The following is a 22,286-nucleotide window of genomic DNA, read 5'->3' on the forward strand; positions in this document are numbered from 1 at the left end:
AAATAGGTAAAACATTTTTGAAACAAAAAAAAAAAGTATCAAAATAGCACAGTTGGTTAGGAGCCCGTAAAACGGCAGCCATCCCCTCCGGCGCCAGAAGTATACTATTCGAAAAAAAGGTTCCAAAAGAGTTCTTCGACTTCCCCCATAGGAAAACCCTTTTTGGTTCCAGGTAGATACCTTTTGAGTTCCATGTAGAACCCTCTGTGGAAAGGGTTCTACTGGAACAAAATAGTGTTCCCTTATGGGTACAGTCAAAGAACCATATTGGAACCCTTTTTCCTACGAGTGTGCCTCTATTTATGTGATTGTTTTGTCTTGACATGTCTAGTGATGTCATCGTTTGATTATGTCTGCATAAATGTCAACAGGTGAAAAATGTGTCAATGTGCCCTTAAGCAAGGCACTTAACCCTAATTGTTCCTGTAAGTCACTCTGGATCAGATCGTCTGCTAAATGACATAAAATGTAAAAACATAAAAAAAATATTTGAGGTTCTAGACAGCACTTTTTCCTCTATAAACTGAGCAGGACAGTTATGACTAAAACAATTACATTAGAAGACCTAGACAACTATGAGACAAAGTGGCAGTCTGTGTGTGATATCATTACATCTCCTTGTCACTCATTGTCATGGCTTGATAGTGATCAATGGAGTTGGAAAGAGAAAAACAGATCTGGAACCAGGCTAGACAAATATAAAGTTACATTTGAAAATGTTTTATTTGCTATTTTATTTTTAACCTTTTTCCCAGAAGAAGACATCTGTGTCCAACAAATTTCATTTTACCCAGAGTTGTGGCTTATCCAAGATTGAGTTGTCAGAGGAGGTTGATAATAGTGACACCCAATCAGAATTCAGCCTCTGCCTGTCCTGAGGTGAATTATTTCTCTCATTGGCTAGAAATGACTAGTTACAGGTGAAATTAAACTTAACTCTGACTATAAGGTGCAGCACATAGCTTCAGCTCTCACGGTCACAACAGGGGACAATTAACAGATACGTGCAACTACACTAAAAGTGAGTATTCAACTTAACTACCTTACTAATTAAATGTACAACAATGTATTCTAATAACTGTAGCACAATATTGAGTAAACATTTTATTTATACCAGGTTTGTTGACATTGATGCATACATAATCAAACAATGACATCACTAGACATGTCAGGACAATTCAATCAAAATAAACAAGTTTCTTGGAAAGTCAACAATCACATTCTTCTGTTTGTATTTAAACATGTGGTTTAATATTGTATAACAATGAAAGGAGAATTATGTTTTTCAATTTTACCTGAAACATTTATCTTGTTTCATTAAATAGAAACCAGAGAGTCTAGGACAAGATAGTGTAGCACAGGTCAGGGTCTATGATATTTACCTAAGAGAGTTCTCGGGTTAAGTAGCCTATACTGCAGGGATCATCAGCTAGATTCAGCCACGGTCCGATTGTTTTTTTTTGTAGGGGATGGTCGGGGGGCCGGAACATAATTACAAATCATTTGTAGACTGCAAATTGACCGCAAGAAGCCCAAACAGATATGTTTGACTTTAATTTGTGTACGATCACGTCTCTCTATTATGTGTGGGAATACTTGGGAACAGATTTCTTAAATAAAAACGTATTGGAGCTGATTTCCTCGTGTTGTTACAGTAAAAATTGGTGGGCCAAATTAAACCACCTGCTGGCCAAATTCAGCCTGTGGGCCGTGAGTTGGGTGACCCTGCTGTCTTCACCTGTGGCTCAGTTGGTAGAGCATGGTGTTTGCAATGCCAGGGTTGTGGGTTTGATTCCCACGGGGGGCCAGTATGGAGAAGAAAAAAAGAAAAAAAATGCATGAAATGTATGCATTCACTACTGTAAGTTGCTCTGGGTAAGAGCGTCTGCTAAATGACTAAATTGTAAAAATATCTTATTGAAGTGGGCAAACCTTGAGTCAACACACCTTATAGCAAGTTGTTGCTCTGAGGGACTGACATGCAGGTTTCTTGGTACTGAGGGACACCTGCAGGTTTCTTGGTACTGAGGGACAGGTCATTATGCCACAGTGTACAGCAGGGATGGGCATCTCCATTCATCTGGGGCCTGTTTGGTGACTTTGAGTGCATTCCTGCCTGACTACATTGATGATGCATGACAGATATTACAACGGCTGGATAGGTATTTTACATACCAGCCAGAGGCTGTAGGAGGGATGGCTTATTGTAATGGCTGGAATAGAATACATTTAATGGTTCCTACACATCAAACACATGGAAACAACGTGTTTAACACCGTTCCAATGATTCCATTTCAGCCGTTACAATTAGCCCATTCTCCTATATCTTCTCCCACCAGCCTCCACAGATATCAAATATCCACATCATATGCTATAGCGATCTGGTGCCCGACAGCACAGTTGATGATGTGGCATGCAACCATAGGTTGATGCAATGAACCTCCTGTGCAGGGAAACATGATCATACTTTAGCCCCAGCTAACACGCCTGACTCCAATAATCAACTAATGATGGTCTTCAGGTTAGAATGTCATTAGTTGAATCAGGTGTTTTAGATGTAGGGCTGGGGGAAAAGTGTGACACCAATCAGGCCCCAGAGAACTGGAGTTGCCATCCCATGTGCACAGGAACTGGTCCATCTGGTCCTAACACGTAGCAGAATGTCAAATGTAGAATGATACACGTTTAGAACGTAATTTGACACCCCCTATATGAGTACATTATGTTTACCTGATGCTGGTTATGTTGTTAGGGAATGTACTTTGTTTTACGACAGTTACACCACATAGCATTACTCTTCTTTTAGTTCATATTGTTTTAAAGTGAAATAGCTGAGAAGAAATTCCAATTTAGTTTATGTGGGCTTAGTTTTTTTGTAATGAGGTCATCGTCTGTTTCTGATTGTTTTTGATTGGCCGACTGTAGCAGCGATGGAACGAGGACGAGGAGGGACTCGGAAGATTCTGTTCCTGTTGACACTCTGTCTGCAAGACTTCACTGGTCAATGCCAAGGTATACACACACACCCGCGTACACACATGCATGCACGTACACACACCAGGGCCATGCACAGACCTTTCAGGGGCAGGTGCTAAAAAAAAAAAATGCCTCTGTAGTGTACATTTTTATCATAGGCCTATTTATTTCTGCAACAACACACTCAGTTCAGTGCCTCCTAAAGACATGATTGATATGGGGAAAAGAAGGCGGGCTATCAGCTGATCATTGATGTTGGTGATTGATGTTAATCTGCTGGTTAGCTTTATTTATTTTACTGATTGTAATTTACCTTTGTCTGATAGGAGCATACAGAAGAAGAAAAGACAATCAGACTGAAGTCTTTTCTTTCTCTCTCTCTCTCTCTCTCTGCTCCTATCAGTAAATCAGACTGAAGTATTTTCTTCCTCTATCTGCTGCTCCTATCAGCCAATCAGACTGAATACAGATGATGATGTAGGCTAAATCAAGTGTTGAATAAATGTTAAGGTCTCTCAAGCTGAGTGTCTCTTTACAGGTCAGACTGGGAAACAGGCACAACCAGCGGACGGGGTGGGGGGTGGTGAACTTGACAACTTGCGAGCAGTGGGTTCTGAACAACAATGGCAGAAACGTTTATCTTCTCTGTTTTCACAGATTCAGGGCAGCCCTCTGAACTAAGGATTGTTCTGGTAGGGAAGACTGGATCAGGGAAGAGTGGAACAGGAAACACCATCCTGGGGAGAAAGTCGTTTAAAGAAGCCTTCTCCCCTGAGTCTGTCACTGATCACAGTGAGAAACAGAGTGGAGTGGTGGAGGGCAGGAAGACTGATGTCATCGACACCCCGGGGCTCTATGACACAACCATGTCTCAAGAAGAGATGAAAAGTGAGATAGAAAAGGCCATCTATATGTCAGTCCCAGGACCCCACGCCTTCCTGCTGGTGATCAGACTGGGGAGGTTCACAGAGGAGGAGAGGAACACTGTGAAGTGGATCCAGGAGAACTTTGGAGAAGAAGCCTCAATGTACACCATCATTCTGTTCACCGGTGGAGACCAGCTGGAGGACATATCAATGGAGGACTATGTGAATGAGAGTCAGGGGCTTAAGAAACTCGTCAAGGTCTTTGAGGGCAGAAATCATGTCTTCAATAATAAAAAGAAGAATGACAACAATCAGGTCACAGAGCTGCTGAAGAAGATAGATGAGATGGTGATGAAGAATGGAGGACAACACTACACCAATGAAATGTACCATGAGGTCCATTGGAAAATCGAAGATGAGGAGGAGAGGAAGAAACAGGAAGAGGAGAAGAGAGAACAGGAGAAGAGGGAGAAACAGGAAGCGGAGATCAGAAAACTGGAAGAGAAGGTGAGAGAGGAGGAGAGGAAGAAACATGAGGAGATCAGGAAACAGGTAGACGAGGCGAGAGAGGAGGAAAGGAAGAAACAGGAGGAGATCAGGAAACAGGTAGACGAGGCGAGAGAGGAGGAAAGGAAGAAAGAAGAGGAGAGACAAGAGGAGATGAGGAAGAAGAAGTCAAAGGACCTATGGGGAAAAGTTGTGGGATTGGTAGCAACTGTTGCCACAGCGGTGGTAGCAGGACCAGCAGCAATTCCAGTTGGAGTTGCTGTACTTGCAAAAGAGGTAGCTGAAGATCTAATTGAACATTTACAAGATTCTCAGTAAGTAAAGATGAGGAAGAGGTGGCAGTGTGAAGTACCACTCTCTTCCTCATCTTAATGTCAAGTAGTAGCAGTAGATTAATACTGTACAATGACAACCATCAGGGGTTGTTCAACACTTTCTAACATGATTAGTTATATAACATGTTTATTATTCAGAGCATCAGGGATAATAACATAGGAGGCTGTTCAGAAAAATGTGTACTCCCTCTATCCTCCCTCCCTGGTCTGTGTACTCCCTCTATCCTCCCTCCCTGGTCTGTGTACTCCCTCTATCCTCCCTCCCTGGTCTGTGTACTCCCTCTATCCTCCCTCCCTGGTCTGTGAACTCCCTCTATCCTCCCTCCCCCGGTCTGTGTACTCCCTTTATCCTCCCTCCCTGGTCTGTGTACTCCCTCTATCCTCCCTCCCTGGTCTGTGTACTCCCTCTATCCTCCCTCCCTGGTCTGTGTCCTCCCTCCCTGGTCTGTGTCCTCCCTCCCTGGTCTGTGTTCTCCCTCCCTGGTCTGTGTACTTCCCCTACCCTTTCTCCCTGGTCTGTGTACCTCCCCTACCCTTTCTCCCTGGTCTGTGTACTCCCTCTATCCTCCCTCCCTGGTCTATGTTCTCCCTTTACCCTCCCTGGCTCAGCACTAAGTAGAACAATTATTACTTCAGCAATTACAATAAAATAACTTCTATATTATATAATTGCATTTTTGTATGTGTTTAATCCGGTTCATACCATGACATCGTTGAATACTCATTTCTGATTGGCTTGACGGGCATTCTAGAGCATCCATTATTTCCTGATATATAAGTTAGAACTGTATATAACACACTGTATATTTGTAAGGTAGAACTCAATAGCTATAGTTCATTCTTACATGTTCTACGTTTGGCATTGTTGAATTCAATTTTCATAATAGAAAGCTATGACTGATGTTTTGGTTAGATAAACTAGCGAGTCTGTTTGTTTGGTTACCAAGGCAACTACAGTAGCTAGCTAATAAACTTGCTAGCAACTTCAGTGGATGTTGAACACATTTCTTCCTACAAATGAACACATTTCCAGCTGCAAATATGCTAAATTGTAGCCATAGTATAAAAGGGATAATCATCTCTGGGCTCTCTATGCGTTTTCTGAAAATAATGCAACTCTGTGGAAGGTTAAGTTTCACTACGCTAGCACGTCGTAGAGCCCCGAGTTGATTACCACGGCTATCTGAAAATGTCTGAGCTGTTTTAATAATTGACAGATTATCCATTATTCGTATATTTTTTGTTTCATGCTTGTGCTGTATAATGTTTTGTGATTTGTCAATCTTTGATGAACATGGACAACCTTTGAGGACATTTGTGACCGGTTTCAGGAAACTAGGTGTATGTCGTGGGTCACTACTTCACAGGAGGGCCGTTGGAACCTAAACATTTATATTTTTATCAAAATGCGTTTTTTGGCAAAAATGCCTTCTGAAACATGTGAACTTTCATGTGCCTTAATAACAAACTTGTATGCCATCTGTAAGTACGAATACAATTGTTAAATTACGAGCCTAGTTGGTTTAGCCAAAGAAAAAGTTGGCAGCCTTCCCGCTAGCCATGATTGGCTGAGATAATGAGTGGGCTGGACATTCCGAGAGCTAAGTTTGGATTGGTCTGCCATTTAGCATGCTTCTGTCTATTTGAGCTGTTCAGTATGTCTAGGTAATCCTGTCTAACACATTTAAAAAACAAATGTATTGTGTATTAAAACTGCATTAGTGTTGCTCTCCACTTTCTGGAGGACTGAGTTTTGAAATCAGTGGAATTAGAGTATTTTTTCCAAAAATATTTATTTTACCTTTATTTAACTAGGCAAGTCAGTAAAGAACAAATTCTTATTTTCAATGATGGCCTAGGAACAGTGGGTTAACTGCCTTGTTCAGTGGAAGACTGACAGATTTGTACTTTGTCAGCTCGGGGATTCAAACTTGCAACCTTTCGGTTACTAGTCCAACGCTCTAACCACTGGGCTACCCTGCCGTATGATAGCTAAGGAGATGGGGAAAACACCTGTCGCCGGATTAAATCTTCAAACTAAGGGCAAGCATGGCATCCGACAGGAGACGCGTCCAACCATGAATGATGTATACGTGTAAAATAGTCTAGCTGGCTACATTTTCAGATATTACACATTTCTAATTTTGACAGAAAGAGCCATTTACTTGGCTAGCTATAGCATAATGTTAGCTAGCTAACATTGAACCTGGTTGGTTAGCTACCTTCAGATTCTTGTAAGGTAGTAACATCATGAGTTGTGATTATGGTTCATTGTTTACATAGTTAGCTAGCTAATGTTAGCTGGCTGGCTCGCTAGCTAACGTTACGTGTATGATCTTATTATTCATATCTCAGAGCTATTTGCTTGGCTAGCTATAGCCTAATGTTAGCTAGCTAACATTGAACCTGGTTGGTTAGCTACCTGCAGATTCATGCAGGGTAGTAACATCATGAGTTGGGATTATGGTTCATTATTTATCTACAAATAAAAAATAAAATATGACACGAGGAAACAATCAAAAGTTACATAAAAGCTTTATAAATACAATAACATTTTAAATCCTTAATGGAGATGTCAACTCTAGCAGTATTGTACTGTGTGATAGCTGGCACTCTAGGCTCAACGCTTTTTTATCTTAACAAAAGACTCCACTATGCAAGTAAACATTTCGGGTGCATTCGTAAATTCAGTCTGACAATCTACTCCGATTTCAGAGCACTCTCGTCTCAGTGTGCCAGAGAGAGCAAAATAACTTATGAATTTACGAACGCTCAACACCAATTAAATATGGCCGTTGTCAGTAAACGTCGTCAAATAAGCGAAATTAAATTTTTGCCAGCAGCACAGTTACAGTCACCAACACTCTCGATAAAATGAAAACAACCTAACCAGCTCTGCTAGGGTGAGTAAAATGGTCAGAGTGGGGTGTTCTCTCATTATGTGTCTGGAAGTAGCTAGCCAATGTTAGCCAGTTAGCTTGGGTGCTTGACTGCAGTTGTGAGGTCAGAATGTTCGGATCAACCCTACTCATCGCCCAGAGAGTCCGGTGTGCGCTCTGAACTAGAAACACTGAATTTATGAATGTACAATCTGACAGCACAGTTGCAGTCACCACAGCTCAGAGCTTTAACAATGCTCCTATGAAAGGTTCTAACAATGAACATAGCTTTTTGGGAAACCGGGCCCTGGTCTCTTTGACACAACACTCGCTGAAAAGGCAATGAAGAGTGAGATGGATGTATAGACAAGCCAGGACATGTTGCTGCTGGTGATCAGACTGACAAGGTTCACAGATGAGGAGAGGAACACTGTGAAGTGGATCCAGGAGAACTTTGGAGAAGAAGTCTAGAGTCTAGAATTTCTCTTAATTTCTCACAATTACAAAAGAAAATGTGAAGCAAAACCAATGGCTTGCATTGTAATTTTTACTTTTCATGTTTGGTTTACAGATTCAGGACAGCCTTCAAAATATACTATTATATTATTCACTGGTGAAGATCAGTTAAATTGTAATTAGTCGAAGTTTGTGGGAGAAAGCGATGAGCTTCAGGATCTTATAAACATCTATGGATTTAGAAATCACTCTCACAACAACCAGACAAAAGATTGCTCTCAGGTCACAGAGCTGCTGAGGAAGATAGAGGAGATGGTGGAGGGGAATGGAGGAGAGTACTACACCAGTGAGATGATAGAGAAGATGGTGGATGGGAATGGAGGAGAGTACAACACCAGTGAGATGACAGAGGAGATGGTGGAGGGGAATGGAGGACAGTACTACACCAGTGAGATGATAGAGGAGATGGTGGAGGGGAATGGAGGACAGTACTATACCAGTGAGATGATAGAGGAGATGGTGGAGGGGAATGGAGGACAGTACTACACCAGTGAGATGATAGAGCAGATGGTGGAGGAGAATGGAGGACAGTACTACACCAGTGAGATGATAGAGGAGATGGTGGAGGGGAATGGAGGACAGTACTATACCAGTGAGATGATAGAGGAGATGGTGGAGGGGAATGGAGGACAGTACTATACCAGTGAGATGATAGAGGAGATGGTGGAGGGGAAGGGAGGACAGTACTACACCAGTGAGATGACAGAGGAGATGGTGGAGGGGAATGGAGGACAGTACTACACCAGTGAGATGATAGAGGAGATGGTGGAGGGGAATGGAGGACAGTACTACACCAGTGAGATGTATCAGGAAGCTCTGAGAGCCCAAGAACAGACAGACAGTTGGCGAAAGATTGAAAGTTAGGGAAAGCCGTAGCAAAGGTAGGAACTTGTTTTTTAATCGCTGGAACAGCAGAGCTTGTGTCACCAATTGAGTTGCCGACAACATCAGTAGCGATATAATTAGGTTAGGAAGCAGGACGCATTTCACTGATTTTAACCACGGCCAATGACTTGTGATAGGGAGGGGAAAGCATCTAAAGATTCATATTCGGATGAAGAATCAACATTTTTTGAAAATATCTACAAACAGTAGTGTAAACTTCTCTGTCACTTGTTTAGGTCAGACTGTCTTTTGTTTTTACACAAAATTATTTCTGAAGGAAAACCATTTATGAAAATATATGTAAACTATTGTGAGGAGTTTATAATAAATACTTTATAACAACTGAACTCATCATTGTCCTTTGGCTCTTTGTCCTGATTTGGTCAGATGGGTCCCTCTAGTGGTGACCTTGAACACAACACTCTCTGGTCTGATGGGTCCCTCTAGTGGTGACCTTGAACACAACACTCTCTGGTCTTATGGGTCCCTCTAGTGGTGACCTTGAACACGACACTAAATAAGAAGGCCAGTGTTTCTTAACCTTTTTCGTTTACTGTACCATCAAGTACATTTTGCTCTGCCCGGATTAATCCTGAAGAACCCCCTCATGCGATTTTACCAGTAAGCCTATTGTCTCATGAGTCTTCTCAAGTACCCTCTTTGGAAAGGCCAAGTACCCCCAGGGGTCCTACCAGCCCTGATTGATATATACAAATATTTTTACACCACTGATAATATCAAAGGCTGAACTGAAATCTAATAGTACAGCTCCCACAGTCATGTTATAATTCATTTCTTTCAACCAATCATCAGTCATTTGTGTCAGTGCAGTACATGTTGAGTGCCCTTCTCTATAAGCATGCTGAAAGCCTGTTGTGAATTTGTTTACACAGAAATAGCATTTGGTCAAACACATTTTTTTCCAACTGTTTGCTCAGAGCTGGGAGCAAGGTCTGCTGTTAGAACCAGAAAATGCTTTTCTTTTACAATTTTTTTATGCAGGAATATGATGGCTCACTGTTCATTGGTGGTATTTCCTGCCTAAGTTTGCCATCTTTGAAGTAATCATGAAAATAATTGGCAACATCAAATGGTTTTGTGATGAATAAGCCATGATTCGATGAAAGATGGAGTTGAATTTGTCTTTCACTACTGATAAAAAGCTCCACTATTATTCATAACATCCCCATCACTACTGAAAACAGCCCCCATCACTACTCATAACAGGATCTATCACTACTGATATCATTCTCCATCGCTACTGATAACAGCCCCCATCACTACTGATAACAGCACCTGTCACTACTGGTCCCCCATCACTACTGATAAAAGGCTCCATCACTATTGATAACAGGCTCCATCACTACTGATAACAGTCCCCATCACTACTGATAACAGGCCCCATCACTGCTGATTACAAGCTCCATCACTGCTGATAACTTCTCTGCGAGTAAGGCTAGTTTCCTGAATTTCCACCTGTCTGACGTGCCTAAAGTAAACTGCCTGTTACTCAGGCCCAGAAGCTAGGATATGCATATAATTGGTCGAATTGGATAGAAATCACTCTGAAGTTTCTAAAACTGTTAAAATAATGTCTGTGAGTATAACATAACTGATATAGCAGGCAAAAACCCGAGGAAAATCGATCCGGAATTATTTTTTTTGAGCTCTGAATGACTTCCAATGCAATGCTATTGAAAGATCTAATTTCCACCTCCCAGATTGCAGTTCCTATGGCTTCCAGTAGATGTCAACAGTCTTTATACAAGGTTTTAGGCTTGTTTTTTTGTAAAATGAAGAAGTATTTGTAGTCTTTCCAAGTTGAGCACCAGGGCAAAAGTAGTCTTTTTGCGCGGGTGAACGTGGGTGCGCTCTTCGTTCTTTTCCTTTGCTATTGAACATAGTAAACTCCGTCTGAAATATTATCGTTTATTTAGATATTACACAACCTGAGGATTAATAAAAAACATCGTTTGACTCGTTTGGACGAACTTTGCTGGGAACTTTTTGGAACCCTTTGTATGCATGTTGAAGGACTGGATCATTCAATTCAATGGCGCCAACTCAACAGCGTTTTTGGGATATAAAGAAGGACTTTATTGAACAAAACGACCATTCATCGTTAGCTGGGACCCTTGGGATTGAAAAGATCTTCAAAAGTAAGTGATTTATTTTATTGCTATTTGTTATTTTGTGACGCCTGCACTGGTTTGGAAAATATGCTTATGTGAGGCGCTGTCCTCAGACAATCGAATGCTTTTGCCGTAAAGCGTTTTTGAAATCTGACAACGCAGTTCGATTGCCAAGATTCTCAGCTGAAGAATCATGTATGACACTTGTATTATCATGAATGTTTAATATTACGATTTTGTATTTTGAATTTGGCGCGCTCCGATTTCACCGGATGTTGTCGAATTTGATCCCGCTAGCGCATCACGAATGATAACAATCTCCATCACTACTGATAACAGGCTCCAACACTACTGATAACAGGCCCTATCACTATTAATAACAGGCTCCATCACTACTGATAACAAGCTCAATCAATACTGATAACAAGCTCCATCACTAATGATAAGAGGCCCCATCACTATTCATAACATACCTCATCACGACTGATAACAAGCTCCATCACTACTGATAACAGTTCCCATCACTACTGATAAAAGCTCCACCACTACTTATAACAAGCTCAATCAATACTGATAACATGCTCCATCACTGCTGATAACAGGCCCATCACTACCTATACCAGGCCCCATCACTACTGATAACAAGCTCCATCACTACTGATAACAGGTTCCATCACTACTGATAACAGGCCCCATCACTAATGATAACTGGTCACATAACTACTGATAACAATCTCCATCACTACTGATAACAGTCCCCATCACTACTGATAACAGGCCCATCACTACTGATAACAGGCCTCATCACAACTGATAACAGGTCCCATCACTACTGATAACAGGCCCCATCACTACTGATAACAGTCCCCATCACTAATGGTAACAGGCCCTATCACTACTGATAACAGGCTCCATCACTACTGGTAACAGGCCCCATCACTACTGATTACAAGCTCCATCACTGCTGATAACAGGCCCCATCACTAATGATAACAGGCCCCATCACTACTGATAACAGGCTCCATCACTGCTGATAACAGTTCCCATCACTACTGATATCCCCATCACTAATGATAACAGGCCCATCACTAATTATAACAGGCCCATCACTAATTATAACAGGCCCCATCACTACTGATAACAAGCACCATCATTACTGATAACAGGTCCCATCACTGATGATAACAGTCCCCATCACTACTGATGTAGATTGATGACTCCTGACACGTAAGTACGGTTTAATATTTAATTGTAATTTAGAATAACATTCGCTAATGCACCTGGCTTAAGCTACCTGAAGCTTTCTTAATCGCGGTTATATGGGCAGACATAGAAAATGGCTACGGATAGCGGAAAGCAAACCCCCGTCGAGTCAATACTGCCATCTATTGGTAAACATAAATATACCAGGTTACTACATTCCCCCCCTTTAAAGCTAATAACCCAACATAATTCCTTTTTGAGCTATGCTATTTTCATATATTATTTTTTTTAAACATGATCTCCTTTAGGATGTGAAAAAGCCTGGCGGACGTCTCTCTCTAATAGAGCGTCTCAGAGGTGGTGTAGCTGGTGCCACCAGATCTTCACCCCTTGATGGTGAAACGAAGTCCTTTTGTGGAGACTTCACAGGAGGAGGTAGTCCCGGACTGGTGGTCTCAGGAAGTTGAGCATTGTTGGTCTCAGGTGGTTTGTCCAACTGCAACTCTGGGGAACGTTCCAATGTCCTGTCCTGCTCGTTTAAGCATTGATCCAGATCCCCGGATGGAACTGGAATTCTAGCTCGGATCTGATCCACGTGTCTCCTTAGTCTTTGTCCACTTCCGATGATCACAGTATAGGATACTGGTCTTGAGCAATCCTCAATGGTAGCTGGAATCCATTTAGGACCAAACCCATAGTTTCTTGTATAGACATCATCTCCAGGTGAGAAACTTCTGAGTTTGGCTTGGTTGTCATGATTCCATTGCCTTTGTTGTATTTTCACTTTCAGGTCTGGTCTGATGAGATCCAAGGTTGATCTTAACCTCCTTGACATCAACATTTCTGCAGGTGACAACCCAGTTGTAGCTTGAGGAGTAATCCTGTAGCTAAACAAGAATCTTGACACCTTTGATTCAATGCTGGGCCCTTGCATCTTCCTCATCCCCTCCTTCAAGGTCTGAACCGCACGTTCTGCTAATCCGTTTGAAGATGGGTGAAAAGGGGCCGACGTTACATGCTGAATTCCATTTTGTTTCATGAAACTTGTGAATTCAGTGCTTGTAAAACAAGTAGCATTGTCACTTACCAACATTTGAGGCAATCCCATAACACTGAAGCTTTGTTTCAACTTCTTAATTGTAGCGTACGATGTGGACGTGTTCATGGGGTAAACATCCATCCACTTTGAATTAGAATCAATCAGCACAAGGAAAATATTTCCTAGGAAAGGTCCAGCGTAGTCCACATGTAGTCGTGTCCATGGTTTTTCTGGCCATTCCCATGGATGTAATGGCGTGGTGGGGGGTGACTTCCTGTTACTCTGACAATCTGCTCACCGGCTAACCTCATTTTCCACATCGTGGTCCATCTTTGGCCACCAGATGTATGACCTCGCTAGGTCTTTCATTCTCGACATACCTGGATGAAACTGATGCACCAACGTCAGGGCGGCAGGTAGCCTAGTGGTTAGAGTGTTGGACTAATAAGCAAAAGGTTGTAAAATCGAGTCCCCTAGCTGACAAGGTAAAATCTGTTGTTCTGCCACTGAACAAGGCAGTTAATCCACTGTTCCTAGGCCATCATTGAAATAAGATTTTTTTCTTAACCTCTCTTGGGCAGGTGGGACGCTAGCGTCCCACCCACGGTTCATACTATTCAACAGCCAGTGAAAAATCAGAGCGCCACATTCAAAACCACAAAATGTCATAATTCAAAGTTCTCAAACAAAGGACTATTTTACACCATTTTAAAGGTACACGTCTCCTTAATTAACCTCTTACATCTAGACGTTCCGCTAGCGGAACACCTGCTCCAATATCCAATGATGGGCGTGGCGCGAAATACAAACTCCTCTAAAATCCGAAAACTTCAATTTTTCAAACATATGACTATTTTACAGCATTTTAAAGACAAGGCTCTCGTTAATCTAACCACACTGTCCAATTTCAAAAAGGCTTTACAGCGAAAGCAAAACATTAGATTATGTCAGCAGAGTACCAAGCCAGAAATAATCAGACACCCATTTTTCAAGCTAGCATATAATGTCACAAAAAACAAAACCACAGCTAAATGCAGCACTAACCTTGATGATCTTCATCAGATGACAACCCTAGGACATTATGTTATACAATGCATGAATGTTTTGTTCAATCAAGTTCATATTTATATCAAAAAACTGCTTTTTTACATTAGCATGTGACGTTCAGAACTAGCATACCCCCCGCAAACATCCGGTGAATTTACTAAATTACTCACGATAAACGTTCACAAAAAACATAACAATTATTTTAAGAATTATAGATACAGAACTCCTCTATGCACTCGATATGTCCGATTTTAAAATAGCTTTTCGGTGAAAGCACATTTTGCAATATTCTCAGTAGATAGCCCAGCCATCACGGCTAGCCATTTAGACACCGACCAAGTTTAGCACTGACCAAACTCCGATTTACTATTACAAAAGTTTGATTACCTTTGTTGTCTTCGTCAGAATGCACTGCCAGGACTGCTACTTCAATAACAAATGTTGGTTTGGTCCAAAATAATCCATCGTTATATCTAAATAGCGGTGTTTTGTTCGTGCGTTCAAGACACTATCCGAAGTGTAAATAAGGGTCACGAGCATGGCGCAATTCGTGACAAAAGATTTCTAAATATTCCATTAACGTACTTCGAAGCATGTCAACCGCTGTTTAAAATCAATTTTTATGCCATTTTTCTCGTAAAAAAGCGATAATATTCCGACCGGGAATCTGCGTTCAGGTAAACAGACGAAAGAAAACAAAGCATTCTGTCGACGCGGGCACGAGCCTGAGTCTCACAGTACTGTAACCAGCCACTACCCAAACGCGCTACTTTTTTTCAACCAGAGCCTGCAATGCCACGATTCAGCTTTTTGCTGCCTTCTGAGAGCCCATGGGAGCAGTAGGAAGTGTCACGTAACAGCAGAGATCCTCTGTAATGGATAGAGATAATCAAGAAGGGCAAGAAATTGTCAGACAGGCCACTTCCTGCATGGAATCTTCTCAGGTTTTGGCCTGCCAAATGAGTTCTGTTATACTCACAGACACCATTCAAACAGTTTTAGAAACTTTGGAGTGTTTTCTATCCAAAGCTAATAATTATATGCATATTCTAGTTTCTGGGCAGGAGTAATAATCAGATTAAATCGGGTACGTTTTTTATCCGGCTGTGAAAATACTGCCCCCTAGCCATAACAGGTTAATGTAACCACATTGTCCGATTTCAAAAAGGCTTTATGGCGAAAGCATAAAGTTAGATTATGTTAGGACAGTTCCAACACAAGAAAAAGCACACATGTTTTGTTCGATAAAGTTCATATTTATATCCAAAAACAGCATTTTACATTGGCGCGTGACGTTCATAAAATATTTTGCCTCCAATACTGCCGGTGAATCAGCACAACAATTGAATCCTACAGACGAAGAACCGTATATGTGACATTTAAAAAAAAAAAGAGATATACATGAAAAATCATTATTGGACACTCTTTTTCTATAGTGAACCGGTTTCACAAGCTTTCCACGCACTAATTAACAATCATTTTAACTTTAAAGATAGGCTCTCGTGGAATAACCGTTTATGTGCACCACTCAGAATGGATGGACAAGCGCACAACTTTTCTGTTGCTGATGAAAATCGCCGAAATGTGGGAAAGAAACGTAAAACAAAACTAAAAGAATGGAAAGACAGGCAAAGGAAGATCTTACGGAATGCGGGAAAACCCTATACAAATCTTAAGGGTCAAGAAAAAAACTGTGAAAAGCTGTCCAAAAGAGGTATGTGGAAGAACCGTATATCAAACAATCAAGCTAGCTAGCTATAGAGTACAGTAACTAACATGTATGTTCTGTGTTGTCTAATTTGTAACTATAGAGAAAACATATTAGCTAAAGTTCGTTGGCTACTAATTTATACATTATCGTTACAAATGTTATTACTTGATTATAGAGGAAACATAGCTAGCTACTTTTTCTCCATCCACCGGATGATTCGACATGGCTACAGTAGCTAGCTAGTTATATGTAACGTTACACTGTATCCTGCAGGGAAGAGTGTGTTCCACGACGTGCAGAAAGGATTGTGGAAAGTTGACTGATGAGCGCAAGCTGCATCTGTTCAACAGTTTCTACACTGTCCCATACTAGAAACAACAAGCGTTGATTCTCTCCGGCTTAGAACAGGTTAGAAATAGGACAAAACTCCTATTATAATAGCTATATTGAACACTTGCATAGTTTAACTTTCACAGTAATGATACGTACATTAACGTTAACTCTAAAAGTGCAGTGTTACACAATGGTGCAATACAAACTCATTCTGTGTATCGGTTGGGAGTGTGTGAAAGATGGGGGTCCTGATCAAGCAATAGCCTGAATGTGCTACAGTATATGTTTTACTATCAATACATGTATATGTTCTACAAAGAGAAGAATACCACATCATCTGCAAAACTCTGGGTTTATAGGGACATTTTCAAACAGCAGAGTCTCAATTTCGGCCAACCCAGGAGTGACACCTGTGGCAAATGTGACGCATTCTTCACTAAGATGTCAGCAGAAACATCTGAAGAGGAGAAGAGGAAGATTGCAGTTGAAAGTGAGTTGCACCATCGAAAAGCCGAAAAGGCCTACACACAGCTTCAAAGTGACACTGAGTGGGCTAAAGCCAATGCTGACTACCATGTCATTTCTGTGGATCTACAGGGGGTGATGTACACCCCTAATCTGACCCACTCCAATGTCTACTACCAGCGGCAGCTGTCAAATTTTAACCTTTGCATCCAGGAACTTGGAAAAGAAGATCCTGCATACACGTGTGTTTGGCATGAGGGGATTGCACACCGAGGGTCCATTGAGGTAGCAAGCTGCATATTGAAGTGGGTGAAGACAAAATTCACGCCACTCACCAAACCAGAGGTGCGCAAGTTGATCATCTTCAGTGACAGATGCAGTGGGCAGAATAACAACTGGCGGATGCTCAATCTGATGTCGATGCTCGTCTCTATGGGTTACTTTACCCAAGTTGAGCAGAAGTTCATGGTCTCTGGTCATTCTTTTCTTCCTTGTGATCGATCTTTTGCCACTATCGAGAAGAGGTGCAAGGAGTCAGTCCTTCATACACCTGATGATGTTTCAAAGATGATACTTGAAGCACAACCAGCAAAACCATTCAAGGTGATGAGGATGCAATGTGAAGTCTTCAGGCACCTTCCAGATTCTGTCCTCAAGCGACCAGCTGGACTACAGATCACCTCAGTGAGGTGGTTAAAAGTCACAGGTATTGCACAGAAAATAGTTTACTAACATCCCATCAACATGCAACATGTTGTTCTAACAATAAAATATCCTAATGATTCCCTTTTTTTATTCATTACAATATACAGTACATCTCTCTGTCACCACATTTAGCATTAACTCTAAGCAGTTAATACTTATTTACTGCTGTCACCTCAGTACAGAAGGACATTTCTTGCCTTTAGCATGGGTTTAACGCAATTCAAAACTTAATTGCTGATCATAGTGTTAAACGCAAAGAGAATGGTTTTCTGAACGTTTTGTAATATTGACCTTAGGGACCTGCATAATGGACATGCATATTGGCACATCACATTGATCCATATTTGATATGTACAAGTTGTGCTTCTTTTGATTGAGTTAATTTAATTGTATTCTATTTTTGTAGTTATTCTATGGTATGTTCACATTGAGGGCTTCATTTTAAATGAGACTAAGATTTCATGACTCAACTTTTAAGAAAAGTCATCAGTGCTAAAGTTGATAGACCACCTTTAAATGAACCTCCATACAAATGAATTAACTACATATTGCATTTAAGTTATTTACAGGAAGGGCATCTGTACTTGAAAGTACTTAAAACATCATATCAGGTGTTAAAAAGGACATCTTACAAGTGTCATGCAAAATGTCACATATACTGTTCTTCCACAAACTGAAATCATCACTGGATATATACTGTTCTTCCACATTCTAAAAATTAATCAGTAGTATACTCACAGACATCATTCAAACAGTTTTGGAAACTTCAGAGTGTTTTCTATCCAAATCTACTAATAATATGCATATTCTAGTTCCTGGGCCCGAGTAGTAGGCCGTTTAATTTGGGTACGTTTATCATCCGGCCGTGAAAATACTGCCCCCTACCCCACTGACTTGCCTAGATAAATAAAGGTAAAATAATAATACCCCGCCCTTGCAATGGGATAACTACTCTTGAACCCCACAGAACACACCCATCTCCAACACTCAAGGCCAAGCAGCGAGCATAGTAAGGCTTGATCTGAGGCTCTGTCACTGTAGGCCATCCTTTCAGGATAAATTCATGCACTTGTGATAATGTCACATCCTTTGAAGTCCATTGCCTGATTTGTACGGTGTTCACCGGCACATCATCCGACACATCGATCATCAAGACCTGGTAATTTTCTTCTTCCTGAATGATGACTTCTGGAACGGGCAGCCTACTCAGAGCATCAGTTATTTCATTAGCAGCAAAGAAATGTTACATTATTTCACAGTACTCCTCCCATTCCTGATTTATAGGATCAAATGGTGGTAGCGAGCCTATTGTTGCCAAAGCCATCTTTTCCGATTCTCTCTCCCCTCACACAGTCAATAATTTGTCCTACCCGTATCCAGGAAATCAGGCCTTCAGAATCTTCCACCGCTCACTTGAGTCTCACATCCCGCGTCGCATGCCAAACACTCCATTAAATGCGTGGCAAAAAAATCCAACGCAGTCCTCCATAGTTATCCTTGTCGCCAAATATGTAATATCCTTAGAGGCTTCTTAGATTGATGACTCCTGACACGTAAGTACGGTTTAGTATTTAATTGTAACTTAGAATAACATTCGCTAATGCACCTGGCATAAGCTACCTGAAGCTTTCTTAATTACGGTTATATAGGCAGACATAGGAAATGGCTACGGAGAGCGGAAAGCAAACCCCCATCGAGCCAACACCGCCATCTATTGGTAAACATAAATATGCCAGTTTACTACAACTGATAACCTACAGTTGAAGTCGTAAGTTTACATTCACTTAGTTTGGAGTGATTATCTTGTTTTTCAACAACTCCACAAATTTCTTGTTAACAAACTATAGTTTTGCCAAGTCAGTTAGGACATTTACTTTGTGCATGACACAAGTAATTTTTCCAACAATTGTTTACAGACAGATTATTTCACTTATAATTCACTGTATCAATTCCAGTGAGTAGAAACTTTACATAGACTAAGTTGAATGTGCCTTTAAACAGCTTGGAGAATTCCAGAAAATGATGCCATGGCTTTAGAAGCTTCTGATGGGCTAATTGACATCATTTGAGTCAATTGGAGGTGTACCTGTGGATGCATTTCAACGCCCACCTTGAAACTCATTGCCTCTTTGCTTGACATCATGGGAAAATCAAAAGAAATCAGCCAAGACCTCAGAAAAAAATGTGGACCTCCAAGTCTGGTTCATCCTTGGGAGCAATTTCCAAATGCCTGAAGGTACCACGTTCGTCTGTATAAACAATAGTACGCAAGTATAAACACCATGGGACCACGCAGCCGTCATACCGCTCAGGAAGGAGACGCGTTCTGTCTCCTAGAGATGAACGTACTTTTGTGCGAAAAGTGCAAATCAATCTCAGAACAACAGCAAAGGACCTTGTGAAGATGCTGGAGGAAACGGGTACAAAAGTATCTATATCCACAGTAAAACGAGTCCTATATCATCATAACCTGAAAGGCCGCTCAGCAAGGAAGAAGCCACTGCTCCAAAACCTCCATAAAAAAGACACACTACGGTTTGCAACTCCACATGGGGACAAAGGTCATACATTTTGGAGAAATGTCCTCTGGTCTGATGAAACAAAAATAGAACTGTTTGGCAAAAAAATAACAATTTTTATGTTTTGAGGAAAAGCGGGACGCTTGCAAGCCGAAGAACACCATCCCAACTGTGAGGCATGGGGGTGGCAGCATCATGTTGTGGGGGTGCTTTGCTGCAGGAGGGACTGGTGCACTTCACAAAATAGATGGCAACATGAGGACGGAAAATTGGGGATATATTGAAGCAACATCTCAAGACATCAGTCAGGAATTTAAAGCTTGGTTGCAAATTGGTCTTGCAAATTGACAATGACCCCAAGCATACTTCCGAAGTTGTAGCAAAATGGCTTAAGGACAACAAAGTCAACGTATTGGAGTGGCCATCACAAAGCCCTGACCTCAAACCTATAGAAAATGTGTGGGCAGAACTGAAAAAGCGTGTGTGAGCAAGGAGGCCTACAAACCTGACTCGGTTACACCAGCTCTGTCAGGAGGAATGGGCCAAAATTCACCCAACTTATTGTGGGAAGCTTGTGGAAGGCTACCATAGCAACACCCACCTGTGGCACGCGCTCCAGCAGGTATATTTCACTGGTCATCCCTAAAGCCAACACTCCCTTTGGCCGCCTTTACTTCCAGTTCACTGCTGCCAATAACTGGAACAAACTGCAAAAATCACTGAAGCTGGAGACTTATGTCCCTCTCTATCTTTAAGCATCAGCTTACCGATCACTGTACCTGTACACAGCCAATCTGTAGATAGCACACCCAAGTACCTCATCCCCATATTGTTATTTAATTAACTTGCTCTTTTGCACCCCAGTATCTCTACTTGCACATCATCTGCACATCTATCAATCCAGTGTTAATGCTAAATTGTAATTATTTTGCCTCTATTTTATTTCCTTCATCACATTCCCAGTGGGTCAGAAGTTTACATACACTCAATTAGTATTTGGTAGCGTTGCCTTTAAATTGTATAACTTGGGTCAAATGTTTCAGGTAGCCTTCCACAAGCTTCCCACAATAAGTTGGGGGAATTTTGGCTCCTGACAGAGCTGGTGTAACTGAATCAGGTATGTAGGCCTCCTTGCTCACATACGCTTTTTTCAGTTCTGCCCACATTTTCTATAGGTTTGAGGTCACGGCTTTGTGATGGCCACTCCAATACCTTGACTTTGTTGTCCTTAAGCCATTTTGCCACAACTTTGGAAGTATGCTTGCGGTCATTGTCCATTTGCAAGACCAATTTGCGACCAAGATTTAACTTCCTGACTGATGTCTTGAGATGTTGCTTCAATATATACACAAAATGTTCCATCCTCATGATGCCATCTATTTTGTGAAGTGCACCAGTCCCTCCTGCAGCAAAGCACACCCACAACATGATGCTGCCACCCCCATGCTTCACGGTTGGGATGGTGTTGTTTGGATTGCAAGCCTCCCCCTTTATCCTCCAAACATAATGATGGTCATTTTGGCCAAATAGTTCTATTTTTGTTTCATCAGACCAGAGGATATTTCTCCAAAAATACGATCTTTGTCCCCATGGAGCAGTGGCTTCTTCCTTGCTGAGCGGCCTTTCAGGTTATGTCGATATAGGACTCGTTTTACTGTGGATATAGATACCTTTGTACCTGTTTCCTCCAGCATCTTCACAAGGTCCTTTGCTGTTGTTCTGGGATTGATTTGCACTTTTCAGAGTCAAAACCCACAGAACCTACCACACAAGGCAAAAAGTTGGATGAATGGAGGAGCATATTTCAGGAGCAGGACAAGACACCCTATTTTTGACTGATGACTGACATAAGGGCATGATAGGCCTATCTGACTTATATGATTAGGATGGTCATAATGCTTCTTTATCGTCTCATAAAGTGTATTTTCTACAAGTTTATTTTAAGGTATGATGGAAAAAAAACATGACTTTCTCTCAGTCTCATGACAAAATTCTGCATTCATCCCAGTCATCAGCAGCAGAGCATTGGGGTAGGTGCATGTATGACATCAATGTGTGCGCAATTACAATGATCATTTAATGGTCAAAGGTCAATTTCAGAAAATGATATAGGCTATGTTGTAATGGAATGTTTTGCCTTGTGTGGTAGGTTCTGTGGGTTTTGACTA

At 41.3% G+C, this 22,286-nt stretch overlaps 1 protein-coding gene and 1 pseudogene across 2 annotated transcripts; one reads left to right on the forward strand and one right to left on the reverse strand.

Moving 5' to 3' along the window:
• The first annotated feature begins 920 nt into the window (after positions 1-920).
• Positions 921-5,672, forward strand: LOC106596984 (GTPase IMAP family member 7-like). 2 transcript variants are annotated; one of them, XM_014188221.2, is made up of 3 exons: positions 921-1,021; positions 2,926-3,012; positions 3,634-5,672. In XM_014188221.2, exons 2-3 carry the CDS (start codon positions 2,931-2,933, stop codon positions 4,665-4,667), a joined length of 1,116 nt encoding a protein of 371 aa, XP_014043696.2. In that variant the 5' UTR covers positions 921-1,021; positions 2,926-2,930; the 3' UTR covers positions 4,668-5,672. The 2 variants fall into 2 exon arrangements, with proteins under 2 accessions (XP_014043696.2, XP_014043697.2); XM_014188222.2 differs by having other exon boundaries at positions 965-1,021; positions 2,929-3,012.
• A 6,931-nt stretch (positions 5,673-12,603) lies between these two features.
• LOC123738035 (uncharacterized protein K02A2.6-like) lies at positions 12,604-18,569 on the reverse strand (annotated as a pseudogene).
• Between the last annotated feature and the right edge of the window lie 3,717 nt (positions 18,570-22,286).

This window comes from Salmo salar, chromosome ssa02 (genome assembly GCF_905237065.1).
Source record: "Salmo salar chromosome ssa02, Ssal_v3.1, whole genome shotgun sequence".
NCBI classification, from domain to species: Eukaryota; Metazoa; Chordata; class Actinopteri; order Salmoniformes; family Salmonidae; genus Salmo; species Salmo salar.

Bases quoted from the DNA above. Each gene is read 5' to 3' on its own strand.
- LOC106596984 (XM_014188221.2), top strand. From the start codon at position 2,931: ATGGAACGAGGACGAGGAGGGACTCGGAAGATTCTGTTCCTGTTGACA. The intron at 3,013-3,633 runs GTATACACACAC...CTGTTTTCACAG, and splicing joins CTTCACTGGTCAATGCCAAG to ATTCAGGGCAGCCCTCTGAA.